At 40.1% G+C, this 19,479-nt stretch overlaps 2 protein-coding genes across 5 annotated transcripts in view; one reads left to right on the top strand and one right to left on the bottom strand.

Moving 5' to 3' along the window:
• Window positions 1-132: 132 nt before the first annotated feature.
• On the bottom strand, window positions 133-4,103 carry selenoj (selenoprotein J). 4 transcript variants are annotated; one of them, XM_061265766.1, is made up of 10 exons: window positions 4,014-4,103; window positions 3,322-3,388; window positions 2,596-2,775; window positions 2,276-2,374; window positions 2,122-2,214; window positions 1,897-2,053; window positions 1,662-1,777; window positions 1,491-1,568; window positions 1,124-1,263; window positions 133-403 (listed from the first exon to the last, which is right to left on the bottom strand). In XM_061265766.1, the coding sequence occupies exons 2-10, from the start codon at window positions 3,386-3,388 to the stop codon at window positions 305-307; spliced, it is 1,029 nt and encodes a 342-aa protein (XP_061121750.1). In that variant the 5' UTR covers window positions 4,014-4,103; the 3' UTR covers window positions 133-304. The 4 variants fall into 4 exon arrangements, with proteins under 4 accessions (XP_061121750.1, XP_061121751.1, XP_061121748.1 ...); XM_061265767.1 differs by having other exon boundaries at window positions 3,322-3,391; window positions 4,014-4,032; XM_061265764.1 differs by lacking the exon at window positions 4,014-4,103 and adding an exon at window positions 3,491-3,666 and having other exon boundaries at window positions 3,322-3,391.
• Window positions 4,104-6,084: 1,981 nt separating this feature from the next.
• The window catches only part of LOC133143648 (guanine nucleotide exchange factor VAV3), a 29,292-nt gene continuing 15,897 nt past the window's right edge, over window positions 6,085-19,479 (top strand). The window contains exons 1-5 of the mRNA XM_061265713.1: window positions 6,085-6,465; window positions 12,594-12,710; window positions 18,296-18,354; window positions 18,428-18,493; window positions 19,272-19,380. Coding sequence (XP_061121697.1) covers window positions 6,259-6,465; window positions 12,594-12,710; window positions 18,296-18,354; window positions 18,428-18,493; window positions 19,272-19,380 — 558 coding nt within the window. The 5' untranslated portion in view covers window positions 6,085-6,258. The remainder of the gene's footprint in view (window positions 6,466-12,593; window positions 12,711-18,295; window positions 18,355-18,427; window positions 18,494-19,271; window positions 19,381-19,479) is intronic.

Here is a 19,479-nt window from a genome sequence, read left to right as displayed (position 1 = left end):
AAACATGCTCCGTGGAGTGGGAAGACGAAAACCAAATGAATTCTTCACTTCAGCAAAAAAAAAAAAAAGTTTCCAGACTTTAAGAAACCTCAACTATCCATCATGGGAACTTCAATTAAAACATCACGCACATGCAAGTAACACTATCCTTTATCAGCAACTGATGGGTTTTTTTGACACGACAAACAAATTCAAGTCTCGTTCAGTCGGAGACTTTTGAAACGAGACCGTCACGAACTGTCATTTCAAAACACATCTGCAACTGAAGGAAAGTAACAAGCACTGAAAAGCCCGCAACTTCGATTTAAGTTGATTTTTGGAACATCTTTTCAACTAGCTCCAGCAGTCGAGGATATCTGAGGGTTCTCGTCTTCCAGGACTCGGGGATTCCTTGGAGGCCAGTCTGCAAAGACATCATTAAAATAAGATTGAGTGACACATATGGGGAAGAAAAGTTTCTCCAGGCTCAAACTTATTTCACAACATAGCAATTTTATATTATGTAACCTCCAAAGTAGCACAACTCAAATTTGTGTTCTTTTTAGAAGGTGGTAAGGAGACAGAAGGCAAAAAAAAATGACTTCGGTCATTGTCCTGTTTACTGTGTGTCGTGTTCTTTGCAGAATTTCTTGGCAGGTTACGCAGCATCATGCTGCTATGATGTCATTGTAGCTGACGCAGCTATCACCATCCCGCCCCCACATTGGAAACACGGGCCAGATCAGCGTTTACCCTTCCAAAATGGAGAAGTGAAATCAAGCCGGCCTCGAGCCTAAATCCAAACGTTTCCATACTTGATTAGAAATTCATGCAGTCCAGCTTTCTGATTCGATTTTACCAGATGCATCCAAAACCTTTCGAATGATTTTTTCTTGCTTTTCTGACCGCGTTCCCTCAATGGAGTCGTTTGACACGTTGCCATTTTAAACTGCACATTTTAAAAGTGTGACAATGGATGTAACGTGTGTGTGTGCTTATCCACAACAGGGAGCTAAACTTCTTGCAATTTAGAAAAAAATCCCCAGAATGAGGAGCCATGAGAATTTTAAGACAAGTTTGGAGTTTGAAAAAAAAATAATTGCAGGATATTGTATGACTCGGATTCTGTGGGTCGTTCCCAGACCTGTGCCCCGAAGCAGGCGCCGATGAAAGAAGCTCGGCTGGCGGTGCATCCCCCGCAGCGCATGGTGTCCCTGACGCCTTCATCCAATCGACTGGATGTCAGGACTCCATGTAGCGCTCCTTGGAACGCACCGGGCAAAGCTGAACACAAAAAACTGCAATTTAGTCGAACATCATAATTTAACCTCCCAGGGGCAAAATTTTTCACGAGTATTTATCGTCTCCACCTTTGAGTCTTGTAAAACTTAAGACGGTTAACACAGTAGGAAGGGGGAAAATAAGAAGGCAGTTGAAAGGAGATCATTAGTGGGGAGATGAAAGGCTAGAACCAGAGGGGTGTGAGAATTCTGCTGTGTCATCAAATGTACCTCATGTGTTTGTGAAGAGAGCGGGTATGAGCTGCTGGGTCGGCTTGGCCAGGTTTTTCTTCACCTCGTTGACATGTGCTTCCGTAAAGACATAAAAAGCAATAAATGATAATAATGATTCATTTATCTTGTGAATGATTTGAAGGATGCTTTTTAAATACATAGTCTCACCGATGATTGCATTATCAAGCTCTTGAGGATTTTGTCTTTGTGGATCATTCAACTGAGCCAAAACTGCTTCCAGAGCTTTGGAACTTGGACCATTCAGAATGAAATGTTCCAAAAACCTGACCACATTCATAAAACAGACAAACCGGTTGAGGTTTACAACTTTCCCTCCAACGAGAAACCAAATGTTAAGAATGGAATGTCGTCATTGTTTTTTTATTTTATTTTCTCTCCCTACCGAGCCGCAGCCAATGTCACAGCCACACATATGTCGTTATTTTGGGTCACCCGTGTAACTTTTTCCACTTGGTCCAGCATTTCAGGTCGGCCGGCATAAAAAGCTACCACTGGGGCTAGCTTGGTAATGCCGTCCATTTGGCAGTCCTTGTCACAGCCTCAAAAAAAGAAAAAGAAAATATGTCACAATGCTAATTAGCAGTTAGTAATGATTGTTGTTATTTACCAGTTTCTTCTTTGCCGGAATCCACATTTTTTAAGAAAACTTTGATGCTCGCATGCCTCCATGGACCATCAATCGGAAGGACAGCTTTGGGGCCTAAAATTATTATTTTTTAAATTATTTTTTGAATTTAGTAATGAGTGAACATTTAGTGTACCTCCTTCCTTGCGGTAAGGGTCATTGACTGGCAGGTCATACACTGTCTCCGGGCCAAAGAATTTGTAGAAACGCTGAGTCAAATCCTCCACGTTGATACCTGCCGACACGAAAAAAATTGCTCAACATTGTAATCTGGCTCCTTCTTGAAATAATCAGTTTATCTTATTTTAGTATTTAATCACAGTTTTATTTTTCTCAGGGAATTTGCTAATCGTCTTCTTTCCCAGCGGTGATGACACATTTGAAAATAATCTTTAAAAAAAAAAAAAAAGTTTTTACAATATATGACACATTGTCTCGCCTGACTCAGTTGTGTACCTCCACACTGACTCAATGATTCCAACAGGACGTAAGCTTGGTCTCCATAGCACGTCTGCTCGCCCGTCTTCCTGCGGTAAAAAGGATTTGCAGAGTCGGCACGAAACTCTGGTGTGGGTTCCAGGTCAGCGAGAACTTCTCGGAGTCTGTCTAGATTGTAAATCCAGTGCATGGGCTGGGCTGCATTGGAGAACACACACATGCAGTTGACACAGAAACCAAGAACATATCTGAGTCTACTTTGAAGGAAACTATTGGGAAGCTGTTAGCTGCTCATTTTAGATATGGAGAGGCCCCCCCCCCCTTTTTTTTTTTATATCAGCTCGAACAGTTGCCTCTCGATGCACCCAACTTGTCTGGTTTTATGGCTTACATAATAGAAGAAAAAATAACCAATGATAATATTGAGTACCTTATAACTAATGTATACCCTTAACTTCAATTTTCACAACTTTTATTATATATAAAAAAAATTATTAAAATGTAATTGGCTATATGGTAAATTCATCTTCTACAGAGCTGGATAGCAAAATAGTAGTGCAACAAATATTAAGTAACAAGTATTAATCGATTAATCGAATAATCGGTTTTACTCTGCATGAAAGTGCATTACAAAACCATTTAAAGTTTCCGATGATGTATTTAGAGATAAAAACAACTAATTGATTTATGTTACAGGTCTACAAAACATTTTTTTCTCAGCATATTGAGGACATTTTATCTCACCTGCTGCATCTGCTACAGCGGCCCCTATAACGGCCCCAAGGGCTCTGCTTTGCACACTCATGGCCATCTGCTTTCAACACATTTGAAAAAACAGCAACTCAAGTTAAACACTGCAATACTATGGGTGTATTCAGACCTGACTGGGTTCGAGTGTAACGCTGGTCCGGACCTTTTGTGCAGGTGTGAATACACGCAAACAAATCCTGGTGCGGATTAAAGAAACATCGGTTTGCTTCAAGTGTGAACAAAAACAACGTAGATCCGAATCAACAACACAAATATGCAACGCAGGAATACAGCTCGTATGTTTTCCTCCGGTTCCGGGTCTGTGTCGAATGGGAGCACAGATCGTCATAAGCGTGGGTGTGTTTACATAATATACTTTGCTCGCAAAATGTAGTCGAAATAGGAAGCGCACCAAACGAAAAAAATTAAATCCGCTTTTGGTCCGGACCAAACAAGCGGACCAAATAACTTTTGTGGTCTGAATACACCATATGACAACCAAAATAATAATAATAATAATAATAACAATAATAATAATAATAATAATAATAATAACAATAACAATAACAATAACAATAATAATAATAATAATAATAATAATAATAATAATAATAATAATAATAATAATAATAATAATATGAGCCTCAATATTAATGCAATCAGTTGTTAGTGCAATAATCCTTTACCTTTGGGTCTCTTTGTGACTTTGCTGTTCACTTGATGTCTTTTGACACGATCCTGTCCCTTAAAAAGTAGGCGGAGTGTACCACCGCCTGATAACGAAGCTCCAATGACAAAATAGAGGATGTGCTAAGTTAAGTCAAATATATCATAGTGATGCTTTTATCTCATCCATTTTTAAACCCTCCAGCTCAATAGTGACAAATGCTGCATATTGAAGTAGCTTTCAGACTCTCCAGATGATGACTAGAAGCCATTCTGATGCGTCATGTTCACCTTCCACTCCATTGCCTCCATCCTGATGCTTTCCCAGCTGATCCCCATTGGTGATTCCACTCGGATGAGACCCGCAAGGCCTGTCCCAGATCTCTCTTGGGGGAATCCCAGGCCATTTATTTCTCTGATGGTCCTTTCAGCACACAGAATAGACTCACCCAATCAATTCAGGTTAACAACAATGAACACAAATAAAATCAGGGTCACTGAAAAATGTCAGACTGGCAAATAATCCATCCGAAATTTTACATGATGTCCATTTTCACAAAATTTGACTTTACTAAAGCTTAATTGAAACATAAAGACCAAGGTTAAAGCGCACTTGGGGAACTTTCAGATCCCGTCCTGAATTAATCCAATGAATGTTGATAATCCTCCCGCTTCCAATGCGCTTGAGGAAAGTGTAACAGGAGAACGGTGCTAAGACGCACATCAGCTTCCGGCCGCCTATCACCTCTTCTGTCATCTGTGCTATGCCGGCCATGGAACCGGATGGAAGATAGCAGCAGACGACTGAAAGTTAACAAAGACTCAAAAAACAGCTCATTTCTATTGAAACTTTTGCACGAGTATAAAGATGTATGAGCTACATGCGAGAAATAGAGCAGGGATGAAGAGTTCTAGCTCTTGGCTGTTTTTTTCCAACAGCATACATAATCTGTCGGCTAATCTGCACATGCATTGTTTCCACAAGGCCGTGCGCTCAGCTGCTGTTTAGAAATGCAATTCGGGGGATTCGTTGTCACACATTGTGCACTTTTTGCCTGCCGTTTCTTGAACTTATGCAATTGTATTTTCTTTTTCTTGCTCCCATTTCTTTTCTGGAATACTGGAAACAAGCAGAAACAAACATAAACTTCTAGTACAGTAGAATAATACGTTTCTGTATTTTCACAATTAATAACTAACATCCATCATCAATCATTATCAATATCTACCGAAAGGGTTCTTCCTCAGCCTCGACATGTATCAATTTAATCAGCGTTAATAAGTAGCGAGCATTAATGAGCTTGGTAGCGGACAAATTCTGAATGACCTTTTTGTCATGGTACAATGCCGTAAACAGGAACCGCTGTGTTGGAAACAATGGTGTCGTCTGACTGTTAATTGACGCCGGTAGGGTGGAGTAGATGGATGGGGAAGGAGCTCTAAATGGCTTTCATTGTCAAAAGATATAATGCATATGGGGGCAGTGACAATTTGTGAGATGGTGTATTTAATCCGGAAAGAAAGTAATAGAAAGCAGCCATTCGCAATCTACAACTAGATTTTGGCATAAATGGCTGCCTAAATGAAAAAGTATTATTTGTCGTTGTTGTTTGCAGTGTTGGAGAACTTCACAGCATCATACTGTTACATTTTGTCAACTTTTCTACAATTCTGGAGTGACCCACCTGAGAAATATACTCAAGTACCAGGAACAAAGTACAGTAATCCCTCGTTTATCGTGAATCATTGGTTCCAAAAACCACCCGCGCTAAGTGAAATCTAAATACAACCCATTGTCCTAAAGGTTAGACACATGTTTCCTCAATTTAAAAGTTTTATTTTCACTTTTAAATGTTTTTTTAATTTGAAAAAAAAAAAAGTCCGCGATGTAGTGAAGCCGCGATAAACGAAACGCCAAGTAGCGAGGGATCACTGTATTTACACTTTCCACCCTGTGCTAATATTCTGCACATTACAACAAGCAAAATTCTGAGCGTGTTCTCTGTCTTCTGCAATGTAATGCAGTGTCAAGCGGAAGAGGATGAGGGGGAGGGAAGAGAGAACGAGAAATCGAGTGAGAGAGATCGAGTGGGTGCGCTCCATCCAGTCATACGAGCACACACGGCTGTCAACCTCACATCGACTGCGGCCCATCTATGCGCAACTCTGCTCCATTTTCATCGGGTTGGAACATGGACGCGCTCTAAAAGGAAGCGCACTTCAAAAGCTTGTCGAAGACGCTTTTTTTTTGTCGTGAGAATAGTCATGATGGAGTATTGGAGACAGTGTGCGCTGTGGCTGATTAACTGCAAGGTGCTTCCAGTGAACCATCGGGTTACGTGGGAGACTGCGCAGGTATTCGATTTGGCCCAAACACTCCGGGATGGAGTCCTTCTTTGCCATCTTCTCAACAATCTCAGGCCACACTCGATCAACCTAAAGGAGATCAACCTGCGACCTCAAATGTCACAGGTAAGATGAGAATGAAACATATTGCTATGCTGTCAAACTGCAGCGCGGCGCCATCGCCAGACTTCCTTAACATTGCCGCGACTTTAAGGGTCGCTTAATTTGTTAGCAAACTAATAGAGGTAAAACAACATATTCTGCAACGCACATGTGTATAGAATAGTAGTTTGAGAATTCGGCGTTATATATCAAACGATCTGGATGATTGCTTCAAGAAATTATTAACTTTGGCTCCAATGTGGCTGCATATTACTCATTATAATACCGCCTCCGCTATTTCACGATATAACGGATCATCCCAATCGTATTGGTCAACGTTTTATGAGACACACATTGTTGTCAGGGTGGAAACAGACTTTAAATGTGATATTAATTAAGTAAACCCAATTTGATGCTTGAGTTACGTCAAACCCATTTATTGTAACAATCCCAAAAGTCTGTTAACAATCTTATTTGGTTATTTTATATTTCTCTTTGGTCATCTTTGTACAATAACATTAAAATGTTCCTCAGTTTATGGTTGATGAAAACAGTGGATGATGGCAAAATGTGATTTAGATTATTTTTCTCTCTCTACAAGACTTAAAGTAACAATCATCAAGTTTGCTGCCAATAGTCTAGTCATACTGGAAAACAAAACCTGAGAGATGTCTATGCGTTGTCTATGCTAGATAGAGTTATGGCCACATGTTTCCTATTTGTCAGATAGCATCTGCCTCAATAGCCAGAGAGGGAGCCAGATTAATATTGAGTGTTGTATTCCGTGACCACACACAGCGCCTGCGAAACGACTAAGCCTGCCGAGCAACTTTAGTCACACACACTAAGAACCGGTTAAAATCGAAAATATCATTTGTATTGATGTCGTGCCACGTGGATGGAGAGTCGTATTAGGCCTGTTTCCTGGAAAAGCTCTCCAAACACAATGACCACAGTGGCCGGGTCAATATAATACGTAGTTAGGTCTCTCACGATCAAACCGCTTGTCAGCTCCAGCAGGTCAAGTGGACAATTTAAATCAACATTTGCAATTATAATGACAACTAGTGCAGGATCTACCTTGGCAAAACTTAATTGAGCTTGAAAGAGAATTTGCATTTACTTGCAGCTAATAGTACCGAGACATTATTAGTGTGAGTCATGACATAATGCTGTAAAAGAACTGTACTGTCCTGTTCATGCACAGTGCATGACTTGACTCCAATTGGGCTATTTATAGTCAGTTTCTTTTATGCATGGCCGTGTTTATGCATGTAGAGCGAAATTTGTGTGCTAACATAGTTGCAAATGTCATACAGTGGAAGTTAATGAACACATGATGTCATCTTTTGCTATTTCATGTAACCTTCTTCAAATTCTAAATATTAACATAGAATAGACTTTGGTCATCACTATTTAGTTTAAATCAGTGTCAGCTCCTCTCATAGCTACATTTACATAATTGGGGGTGGAGTTTAATTCCCCCCCCCTTTTTTTGTGCATTATTCATGAGGGCCCCCTGGCAGCTTTTTTCTCATTGGCCAATAACAACCCATGTGACGCCACTGTGGTCTTAAACCCATGGGACCCTTGAGATGGAAAGACAAAAGCAGTGATGGGACTGGCCAACAAAGAAACTGTCTGCCCCCCCCTATGGACTCATATATCCAAAAAGAACCCTGAATGGGTTGTTGTCCCAAATTGGTTGCGTAATTTAAGCATCCAAGGCTCAAAAGGGTTTGATTTTTCCATTGCTTATTTTAACTGCAGCATTTTCTTTTGACTAGAATGAGTTCCAATTCGGCCCAATTCCTACGCTTGGGAAGTTGCTGTTACCTTGTTGTCCAACAACACAAGCTTGTCGCAAGTATTACAACAGCTGAACACATCTCCCACACAGAGCAGCAAAAAAAAATCAGGAAACAGAATAGAGGAAGGAAATGAAACTAAACATGCCCTCAATAAAGTTCAGCCCAAAGCAGCGACATGTCAGACACAATGAAACGAAAAGCCTGCCTTCTCTTCACTCAAAGAAAAAAATAATAGTGCAAAACCACCTTCTATGGTTTAATCTTCATTTTTGGAAAGTGAAAGCGGAAAGATGGAAATTCTAACGAGCATCAAACAGAGTAGGAAAAGTAGGTGTTTTAGTATCTCAACACGTTCCTAACCTACAAAAGAGATGGTATGATGACATCATCTCAATATTTATGAATGATCAGATGTGTTGGCCTTCACAGCAGGTAGCTCAGCAAGTGCCACAATACAAAATACTGTCACCGATGCACATTACTTTTGTACACTTTGAGACCAGCGTAATACATAATAAATGCTCCCTATGTATATTTAATCAAGACGACACCAAGAAAAATCTCAAAGTCTGTGAAAATGTCGGGTGAGCTCTGCATCAAAACGTTTGCGGCAGACGTTTGATGATGGTTTGTTCCGCAGTGTCACCTCAATTCCATGCATGCGCATACGCTGCTCTATGCACAGTGACTTGCGTATAATTATTATGGAAGACAAGATTATATTGTTTGGTGCACGTTAGCTGCAATTGCACAGAGCGTAGTGAACTTTCATTCTATCACCAAGGCAACAACCCTACGTTGTGGTCAGCCTCTAAAAACGGCTCCAGAAATGATTTTACGAGGAGATATTCAAGGTGGTGAGTCTGTATGCAATGAATATTATGTTACATAGCATGACGAGGTTGAATTTGATTAAGAAAAATCAATACGGGCTAACCATTATAGTCTATATTGAAAGCAGAGCTCTTATCTCAAATGACTCTGAAAATTATCCAGTGATATTGATTTTTCTTTGCTAAAAAAAAAAAAAAAAGAAATTCAAGAAGGCAAACATCCAAAAAACAAAAACACCATATAGAATGAGCTGCAAAGCCTCGTGCATCTCTTATTGATCCCACGGGGGACATTCATGGACAAAGCAAAGTGATGGGTGACTTTTGTCAATATCGGAAGTGGGAATTCCCTTATTGGTGTAATGAAGAATCGAAGTTGTACTTCATTGACACACCTGTACAATCGAATAAAAATCGTTGGAAGGAATTAACTTTACCATTGTACATCGGATTTTCAATCAGCTAAAACTCCATGAGCTCTTGTCACAAACTGGATTCATATCACACATAGTGGCCGTAATTCACATCCATCTACTAGTGGGGGTTGGGCTTTGTGTAGAAGTGAAAGTGTGTGTGTGAGGGGGGGGTCACAGGGGTTAAAAGTAGGATTTCATGGAAAATGGCTTTGGACGTATTTATTGGCAGCGTGGGGGAGGTGGCATGCTGGGAAGTGTGTGTGTCTCCTGATTGTATTAACATGTAGAAAACCGAGAAGCACGGAAAATCGTATATTATATTTATTATCTGTTGACACAACAGCACGTACACGTCATGTATATATTTGAACAGTTTGATGCTCGCTGATGTGAACGAGACGTGATGTTGCATGGAAGCGCCGTGACAAGCTTTTAGTTGCCGCAATCGATTAAACAATTGGATGGCTTACATTTGGGAGGCGGTAATGTCCCTCTGCTGTTAAAAAAAAAAAAAAAAAAAACGCTGCTGCTGAAGTGCTTGATTGATTCTCAATTGCGCGGCTCTAAAACTGCATTAACAAATGGAATTGATCACGGTTAGTCTTCATCATCTCTCAATTCTAAGAAAGCCTCTCAACCAAAAAGGGAACTAGAAAAGGCTTCAGCTCACATTGACCCTGAAGCGAGCAAAGTCAAATGTAATGTCAGGCCATGCCTCTCGGGTCCCTGCAGTGAACCCGACGCGGCGAAATAAAAAAAATAAAAAACGGTTTTATCAGCGTCTTCGTTTGTGCAGCATCTCTCATTTCCTGCTTAGACGGGCAGACAAAGACTCATGTCAAAACTGCAATCTGGTGGCTTCAACTGTCTGTCACATATCAGATTAAAAAAAAAAATCATAAAGGTGGCCCAAGCCTAATTTATTGCCACAGATTTATTTCCTTAGACAAAAAGAAGATAGAATACGCTAAAATAGAGACAAGCCTTTAGCCGTACAGCCATGCAGCGAGCGTACACAAACTGGATTTCATTACGCTCGACAATACGCGCAGGGGCCATAAAAAGACTTCAGCTTGTTGCTATGGAGCTTGGACGGACGTGTATGAAGGAATACATAAGCGGAAACTGGATCTGTATTGAGGACACAAAGCATATAAAAAAAAAAAAAGAGCAGCAGTGAGACGACTTGACTCTCAGGCATCGTTTTGTGTTTGATATTCCAGATGCTAAGATTAAATAGAGTGGTGGGATTTAAAGCTCTTTACACACTATTCTTTATAAATGTCGTGTTTCTACCCCCCCACCCCCCGTTATGAAATACAATAATACCAACAGAAGTCTTCATTCTGCTTTGTGGCGGTAATTTTAATCGCATGATGGATTGATTTTGAGGTTGCACCTGCATGATGCCTATGTGAATTGTTCAATGCATTTGATTTTTTTATTTTTTTTTAATGCAAATAAATCAATTATCCAGCTTTAATCCTACACAAGAAGTGGAATAAATAAAGAAGTGTCTTTGTCTTTGTCAAAGAACCAGATCAAAGATCAAAGTTGAGTCATGTTAACCAATCACCTTTCAGTTCATTGTCATGTGAGTGACTAAAAAGGCACTTACTTAAAAATAATACAACATTTTGATGCCCTGTTGCCAAGGGAGGTGTTTTTTAAAATGACTGGTTCAGTTTAATTTTTTCCGACAGATGCCTCATTTTATGCGTTGGAGATCAGGTCACTTCAAATTGGTAAGACTAATGTCATAAATAATTTGGTGTGATCACATTATTAAGTGTTCACTAAAAGGCAACACATTCTCCCAAGCTTTTTTCAACAATGATGGTTTGTTTCCGAATCTCAGGAGCTTTGCTTATTTCTTCTCGACAGATTGCTAACAGTTCCTCCGAATGAGATGTGTTCATATTGCCGCAAGATGTTGGTCTTAAATATTTTTGTATTTCCAAACACAGCACCATAGCCAAATCCTAACAAAAAAAAAAAATTAGAACAAAACAATTGATCAACAATGTCATTTATTTTTACTTTTGCTGTCTTACATTGGGTTTACTGCCAAAGTTCTTCTTCAACTTCCCCTCAGCTCATTGCAGCCGGCCTGACACAAGTGCCGCGTGAAGCTGCTTCCCTTAGATAATATACAGAATCCCCAGAGACTCTCCAGAGACTGTAGGCGGACAAGATGTGCTTGTCTGATAAAATAGACTGATGTGCACAAACGTAAAACATTCAATAATACAGTTGCAGCTGGTTGCTCATTGGTTTAGGTCCCGCTTGATGTCTTCAGAAGGAAATCCAGTTGGAGTATTTCATATTTTATGCATCACTTGGAAAAATCTCATTATGAGGGAAGGTGCGCTGTGAATAATAGAATAATGCCGCCGCTTTTCTCCTTCAATGGAGCAGTGTTTAGCTCAATTTGAAAAACACACTTCATTTATATTCATAAAATCACGCGTTCAATTATGCATCCGATTCTTGATTTGATCTAAGGCTGTTCTCATTGATTCGTTGTGGAATGCACATTTGCACATGAGGTCATCTGGCTAACCTTGTCCCATGAGTGTGGGTGGATAGTGATGTGACAAAAACATCACTTCCTGCAAAAAAGTTCTTTCATCAGCACGTTCCTCACTTCCATCCTGTATCAATTACAGGAAGGATAGCGGTCACAAGCCAGCGATACCACATGTTGGCTAACGTCACTCTGGTGACACCTTCCCCTTCCCTGCTTTCCTTAAAAACACTTATCATGGTCTGAAAGAAAGGTTTTGGTAAATCTTGATAGCGCAACTCATTTTTTTTTCAATTCTTCAGTAGTTACCATAAGTATTTTTACACATTTTAAATAAAGACCTATATAATAAATCAAAAGTAATTAACATAGGATAAGCCAAGCTTTTATTCATCCAATTCCTAATTGTAAAATGATCACATTTGCCGGAATCGTAAGTATCGTTACCTTGAAATAAGGCAGGTACCGATACCTGGTATCGATACTCGTCCATCTCTACTAAAAATGAAGTTACTTGATCTGTAGCTCTGCTTACACACTGATAATGTTTCTCTTCCCAACGTAGTTCCTCTGCCTGAAGAACATCAGAACTTTTCTGGCGGCATGCAACGACATATTTGGCATGAAGAAAAGTGAGCTGTTTGAGGCCTTTGACCTTTTTGACGTCAGGGATTTTGGAAAGGTAAGTGTCCAAACAGGTTCTGTCTGCTTGCTTTTTTATTTGTAAATAAATAAATGAGCTTACTTCAACAAAATTCAAAGTAAGCAGCAGCATGACAAATTGGGGAGAAAATGTCAAAGCAAGCAAGCTGTCTTTTTTGAGTCTGCAAAGTCTGGACAAGGATTCATTAATTTTGATAAGGTTGCTGACTCTTTGCTCGGAAAGTTCTTTGACAAGCCTCAGGCTGACCCCAGCCGGAATGTCCCCAGGAGGTTTCATTAGAAATCTTTAGGCCTGGAAGCCAGCACGAGTTATGAAGTGTTTCGATCTTTGAGCCTGGCACTTCTTTATGATGAGGCATAGCCTACATGCTTCTCTATTTGTCGATAGTATCAGTCCTTAATGACTGCAAATATCAAAAACGAGTTCTCCGAATACGCTGGATAGCTTTTACATCCTTTCTTGTGGCATCTACGTGATTCAAATACAAATGCTGTTTTTTTTTTTCTCCTGTGATTCCATTTGGCTCAGGCAGAACATTTTTGATGACTCTCTTGAGTGACTCCTACCTTGCCCCCAGAGTAAATTTTACATCTCTGGAATTAGACAGCAAGCCGGGCAAACTGTGATGCTCGCTTGGCTGGATCTGCAGAAGCTAATGGAGCAAGGAGCAGCCGCAATGGGCTAAGCTGCCACTCACCTGCTTTCTTTTTTTTTTGTTTTGTTTTAAAAATAGCTGCCTTGCTCCCTATGAATTAAATATCAACTGTCTGTTTATTGTAGCGTTCATATAGTGGTGGAATCACGGGAGAAATTCCTCCTGATCTTCAACAGCTTTAAAAAATGAAAAATAAAAGGACAAACTAAAAAAAAATCAAACAACATCTGGTGTACACATCTTGCCTTGAAGACACACGAAGGGTTTCGAACTACGGCGTTCCTCAGGGAGCGGGAGATTCAAAGTATTTAGGAAGCTTGCTCATCACGTGACCTCATTTGTGACTCGACACGTGTCATTGCAGTTTGTTTTAAAACAAAAAGCTGAGCGGACATTTCCATGCTAGGTGTTGACAAGTTGCTAAGTCGTCGGAAAATAATGTGTCACGGATTGACCTGTACCTCTTTTATAGAAATTCAAGCGAGTGTTTCCTGTCCGCTTGTGTCATTCATTCATCTTTGACAAATATGGTTCTAAAATCTGGATGCAGCTTTTTTTTTTTTTTGTGGAGTCAGTAGGAAAGAATGTATTGGCAAAATACAAGTAAGCTCTTCAGAGCAGGGGACACAATGAACGCATGAGCAACTTGCAGGCTTCTAAAAATAGCACACCGGTGATAGGATATTGTGACTTCCAAGGAAACAGTGGCAAAAAAGGATTGATTTGCATTTGGATCTTGTTAAATCATTCAATCAAGACATGGAAGTGCAAAGCAAAAAAAAAAATGAAAGTGAAGCAGGAGCTGGAGGTTTATTGATTCTTTATCCCCCTTTCAGTTATCAGTGATATGTTTAACTAAAGCAGCGAGATATCATCCGACCTGCTCCCCCCCTCCCGTTGCCCTTCAGCTGTTCTCTAACCAGAAGATTTGTGTGACCAGATATTATCATATGTCATCTGTGTTAATGGATACTCTAGTTTCCCTCCCTCCACTTTCGATCTTTGCAAAAAAAAACAATGTTTTGCCTTAGCTACTGTGTGGGCTACATTTTCCTCCACGGCTTATACTGGCCACGCCGGATTGAGCAAATAGCATCGAGCGTGTCGTCATTTCCATTTTCCGTTTGTAAGGATTATACATTTTGGAATTTTAAAATTTGATCGAAGCTTTATAGTCGCAGTGCTGCAAGGTTTGTGGATAATTCATGGACTCGCACGCACAAATGTGCAAAAGATCAGACCACGTCTCTTTTTTTCATTTAGCTGAAAATCCAATACAATATTTTCACCGTGATGCTCATAGTTTCTTTATTGAACATATTTCCAAGTTGCATAAACACATTTCTGTGAATTATGCATGATTTTTGGCATGAGTTTTGGTCAAATAACCAATTATGCTAACCCGTGTTGAGTCAAGTGACTGAACAGATTCATCATCCATCCATCCGTCAGTCCTGAAAGCGAGTGTGCGCTTTGCTGTACATACAATACGAGTTGAAAGGAAACCCCCCACTGAGTTCCCAACATTAAAGCTGCAGGGAAGAGAGAGAAGATCCAATAAAAAGCACTGTTTAGTACCGAATGTGTATTTTCAGCTTTTCTCAGTAAAATAACAACCCTGAGTCCTGGATACATTTTTGTGAAATACTTTTCATTTTGAGATGTCAAAAGTGCAGTACAAACAAGGAGGTTGAGGACCAATGTGTTTTCTGGCACCTTGGTGAGAAGGCAACATTTTTTACTCTCGCTTGTTGTTGTGTCGAGGATACATGGCAGATTATTTCTAGGCCACCGCTGGGCCCCGGCCAGCCGGTGAAGCTGAGCCACCGTGGACACGATCAAAGAGTACCAAAGGATGAACTGCAAGTTTCCAAACTCGTCTCCCCCACCTCACTGGCCTACTTTCTGACATCCTTTTCCTCCATGTTACATTGTTTGTCCGATTGTGGCAAATACATTCCTTTTTTTTTTTTTAAATCCTAGATGAAGTGCCCGAAAGCGGCATCTGCCATCACTCTGGTAACAATTCATAAAGGTGTTTATGATATTTCAAGGTATGTTTGGTCTGGAACATTTCTGGAGCATTTATCTTTTTTCCAGATGCTCAACGCTCACCCCCTCCCCTTTCTTCTCCTATATTGCTTCCCAGAGGTGGAGGTGGAGTAGGTGGATGTACTCCACAAGAATGTTCAGAAAATATCTCACCTCATTATATACTGTGTGGCAACCAGCAAAACATTTCATTCCTCAAATTTACATAATGAGCCGTACATTTCAAGTCAGGTATGCCACCAAGCCCGCATATTAATTTTACAGTTTTGTTGCACCTATTGTCTTCAAGTCACATCATCCCCGCCTCTGTAAAAATCTATAAATACAGCATTTTGCGTATTTCTAACGGATGCGTGGTTTCGTTTTACTCTGACTCAAATGATTCGAGTCATTTCCGATTCTTCACAGCTGCGTGACTGAAAGTAGGCAGTGAACGCTCGTGCAGTATTTAATTCTTGGTGATTTCAACATCCTCAATAGAAACGATGCAAACTTTTGTTTTTTTTAATTGGTATTAATTAAGGACTGTTAAGTTCATGTTGCATTTGGAGACTTGACACGGTTTCTCACAAACATGTGACATGTTGATGTTGGCAGTTGTAAGTTTCCCCTCCCTCCAGCTGTCAGCAAGGTGAAGATTTGGAAGATCAGATGTGCTACTTTACGCATCAAGGCCTCAAGCCGTGCTGTAATATCAGCATAACCCAGTCAGCGTGCATGCCAAAATAGTTCGAAGCTGCGTGTGACCCATATGTGATACGTTCACGAACGCTGTGGGAGAGCGAGAAGAATTTTTGAAGACGCTGCGGTTATTTGGTTGACTTGAGGAAGATCACATGAGTGAAGTTCGACGACGACTTTGGAGTGTCTTCAGCTTCCATTGGGACCGATGTGTTCCAAGCATTTTCTTCTGGAAAATTCATTTCTGAACATGAGGAACCTGCGGCAGTTGTTGAGTCATTAGTATCGAGTGACAAAAATAAATGGAGGGAGCATCGTCACGGCAGGTTCAGTTGATGGCAACGAGGACCGAGGGAAGACGTGCGCTGCATTCCAACATCTGTATAGCCAGGCTTGCTAATTATGCATTACTGGTGTTAATGAGCCATGGCTTTGGTTGCCAAACATTAGCTTGCCTCTCTCTGAGCTTATCAGATTTTTATTGGCTTCTCACTAATTGGACTGGAACCTGTACACTGCATCTGTCAGACAGACGTAGACAACAAACAGTTTTCACCAAATGCTTCATTTTGGAACTAGAATTGAATTAATTTGCTCTCATACCAGCCGGTTTCTCCTTTTTTTCCAAACATGGCCCGCAAAGAGAGTTTCAACTCGTGGCAGTCGTTACGGCGTCACAAAAACCGCAGTGGCTTTTGAAAGCCAAGACCCAGTGTTTGTTTTTGTCAGATTCAAGAAGACTAATATCCCAAGTGCTGCGAAGATAACTTTATGAGGAATTAGATTACAGATGATAGACGCTGTGTTACATAAGACGGAGAACCAAGCACTGGAGCCATTTGATGCTAACACCGTATGAAGGTGCTTTCACACCTGCTCATTTTGTATCCTTGAATATGTCCTTCACAGTTTGGCTTCTAGCTATCTTTAAAAAAAAAAAAGAAAAACAGGTCGAGCTGGACTTTTTTTTGAAAATGTAGGGCGATACAAGTTTTTTTTATTTCACTACAACAATCTCCAACTATGACAGGCACGCCATTTTTATCGATGGCCCCCCCACTTACTATAGGAAAGAATATATATATAATTATATTTCTAATTAAAAGGTCCAAAACATTAGGAAGGTAATCTACTCAGGTAATTGCCTGAGGTTGTGAATTAAAAATAAAACATTCGGATTAAGGTTAATGATTTGAGCTGATGTCATTGTTTCATTCATATGCAGCTTTAAAGACTCGATGACTGTGATATAATATTTTTAAATCCTCATGCCATGGACTAAAAGGCAGCAATTATATTTATTTTTGCTCCGCTATTTGCACCCACTTTTTTTTGGCTCCTCAATTCAAATTCACTGCCACTTGGACTTCAAACCCATCATTTTATTTTTGTCAATGTTGATTGGACACGAGTTTTTTTTTTTATCGTGAGATGTCCAGCTACACTCTCTGGCCGTGTGCAGATGGTCACTTGTGTTGCAAATATGTGTGACTAACATAGTCAGAGAAGCTGAAGGGCGACTCATCCCACTGGATCGCCTCCAGTCTTCTGTTCAGCACACATTGGATCTTGGTGAGCCAGCCAATTGGCCAGCCTTGACTATTTATTGGATGGAATATAAAACTAAACTGTGAGCGTGAATGTTTGACACCCACTGAGAACCCCCCCCCCAAAACATATACTGTATAATCCAAACATAGCAATAATCACTTTCGGTACCTTTTTATGTTTCATTTGGTGTTTAATGGGTGACCATTTAAAGTTTGGCTTTTCTTTTTTGTGCGATTAGTTAGTGGTAGAGGAAAAAGCCAGTTGTGTTGATCGGTACTGATTTGTTGGAGCACCCCAGGGCATGTCTCTGTGTGTCGTGTCAGTGAATTGATGACCTATAAATGGCTGTCTGTGGCTTCTTTGGCTACAAACAGTATTGCCAGAAAAAAAAAACAACATATGGGTGATGACTCAATCATGACATGCTTATTAAGTCATCTCCCATTGGGCTTTTTTAAAAATGTTTTTCTTAAAAAATATATATGATAAATTATTTTGGTAAGCGCATACCATTGACATTGTTTTGAAGAGTTTGAAAAGGCTTCCCTCTAGTGTCAAAATGTGAGAATTGCTACCCTCACATTCTTGTGCTTAGAAGGATGCTGACAATATTCTTATAAATTATCTTTTAATAATTATATTCTTGTTTTCATTTTCGTTGCAGGTTATGGACACACTTTCTAAGCTTTCCCTCACACCGATTGCACAGCAAACTGGAATCAGGTATGGTTCCGTTTACAATGTTTTAAGAGCTTGATGATATAAAGTGACTGAAAAATGTCATTTGATTTGAAAGGTCTTTTCCAACTGAAGAAAGCGTTGAAGATGAGGATATCTACAACCACCTCGAAGACCTCATGGAGTATGTGTCCTAATCATATATTTGTCCTGTTGCTGTGGCTTCGGGATCAGTTTTAATTCAACATTTGGTGGATTTTTATGAATTTCCTAGCATGAAATAATCTAGGTTTTCGCCTCGAGGGGAATTTAGTCTCCCTCCTACGAGCGACAGCATGCTGTTGTATGGTTGAGGAACATTTGTTGCCTGGGTGATGACTGGAAGGCAGCCATTGCCACCTCAGCCTGCTTTTTTTTTTTTTTTTTTTTCTTCATGTACGGCTTGCGAGTTGACCGTCTGCTCGTATTCATCTTTAATTTCAGCACTCACTCAAGAATTCTAAATTTGCATGTCAATTGAAACCCTCGAGCGCCCGTTTAAACGTGGAAACCTAATTGAAAATAGGTTCATCCTCAAGTCTTGTCCTTGTTTTGTCCTGAGTAACTTTCTCCAAACATCACATGGCGTTTTCCCATCTATTTTGGAAAGCAAATAAAGACCAAATATATTTTATAATCCACCTCCATAAGCGAAAAAAGACTCCTGGCACAATTCCTTCTAAAGCCGTCTAAGTGCAAAGCAGCAAAAGAAGAAGATTTGGAGCACGCTGACTAATATGGATTGGGAAGGTTCTTAAGATAATCATTTTGGGAAGACTGGGACAGCTGCTGGCAATGTGTCTGCTTTTTATTTGTGTTTGACACAAATTATGCATACATATTATGTCCATGCATCATTTTCAAGTTGTGTTAAACTTATCCGTGGTTGAAATTGAAAATAAAACTTGTCATGTGTGCCGTAGTGAAAACGGGGTGGAAGATGAGGAGGATCTGTACGACTGCGTCTATGATAACGAAGAGGGCGGGGAAATCTACGAGGACTTGATGAAAACGGAAGTGCTCGCTCCCCCGGTAAGTCTTTTTCTTACATCACATCACATCACATGACTCACATATGTGGAAATACTTTCAGTGGAACTCATACTGGGCCTAAAATGCACAATATTAATA

This window comes from Syngnathus typhle, linkage group LG19, assembly GCF_033458585.1.
Source record: "Syngnathus typhle isolate RoL2023-S1 ecotype Sweden linkage group LG19, RoL_Styp_1.0, whole genome shotgun sequence".
Classification (NCBI taxonomy): Eukaryota; Metazoa; Chordata; class Actinopteri; order Syngnathiformes; family Syngnathidae; genus Syngnathus; species Syngnathus typhle.
Note: the sequence above shows the minus strand (reverse complement) of the source record. Positions and strands in the feature narration are given on the sequence as shown.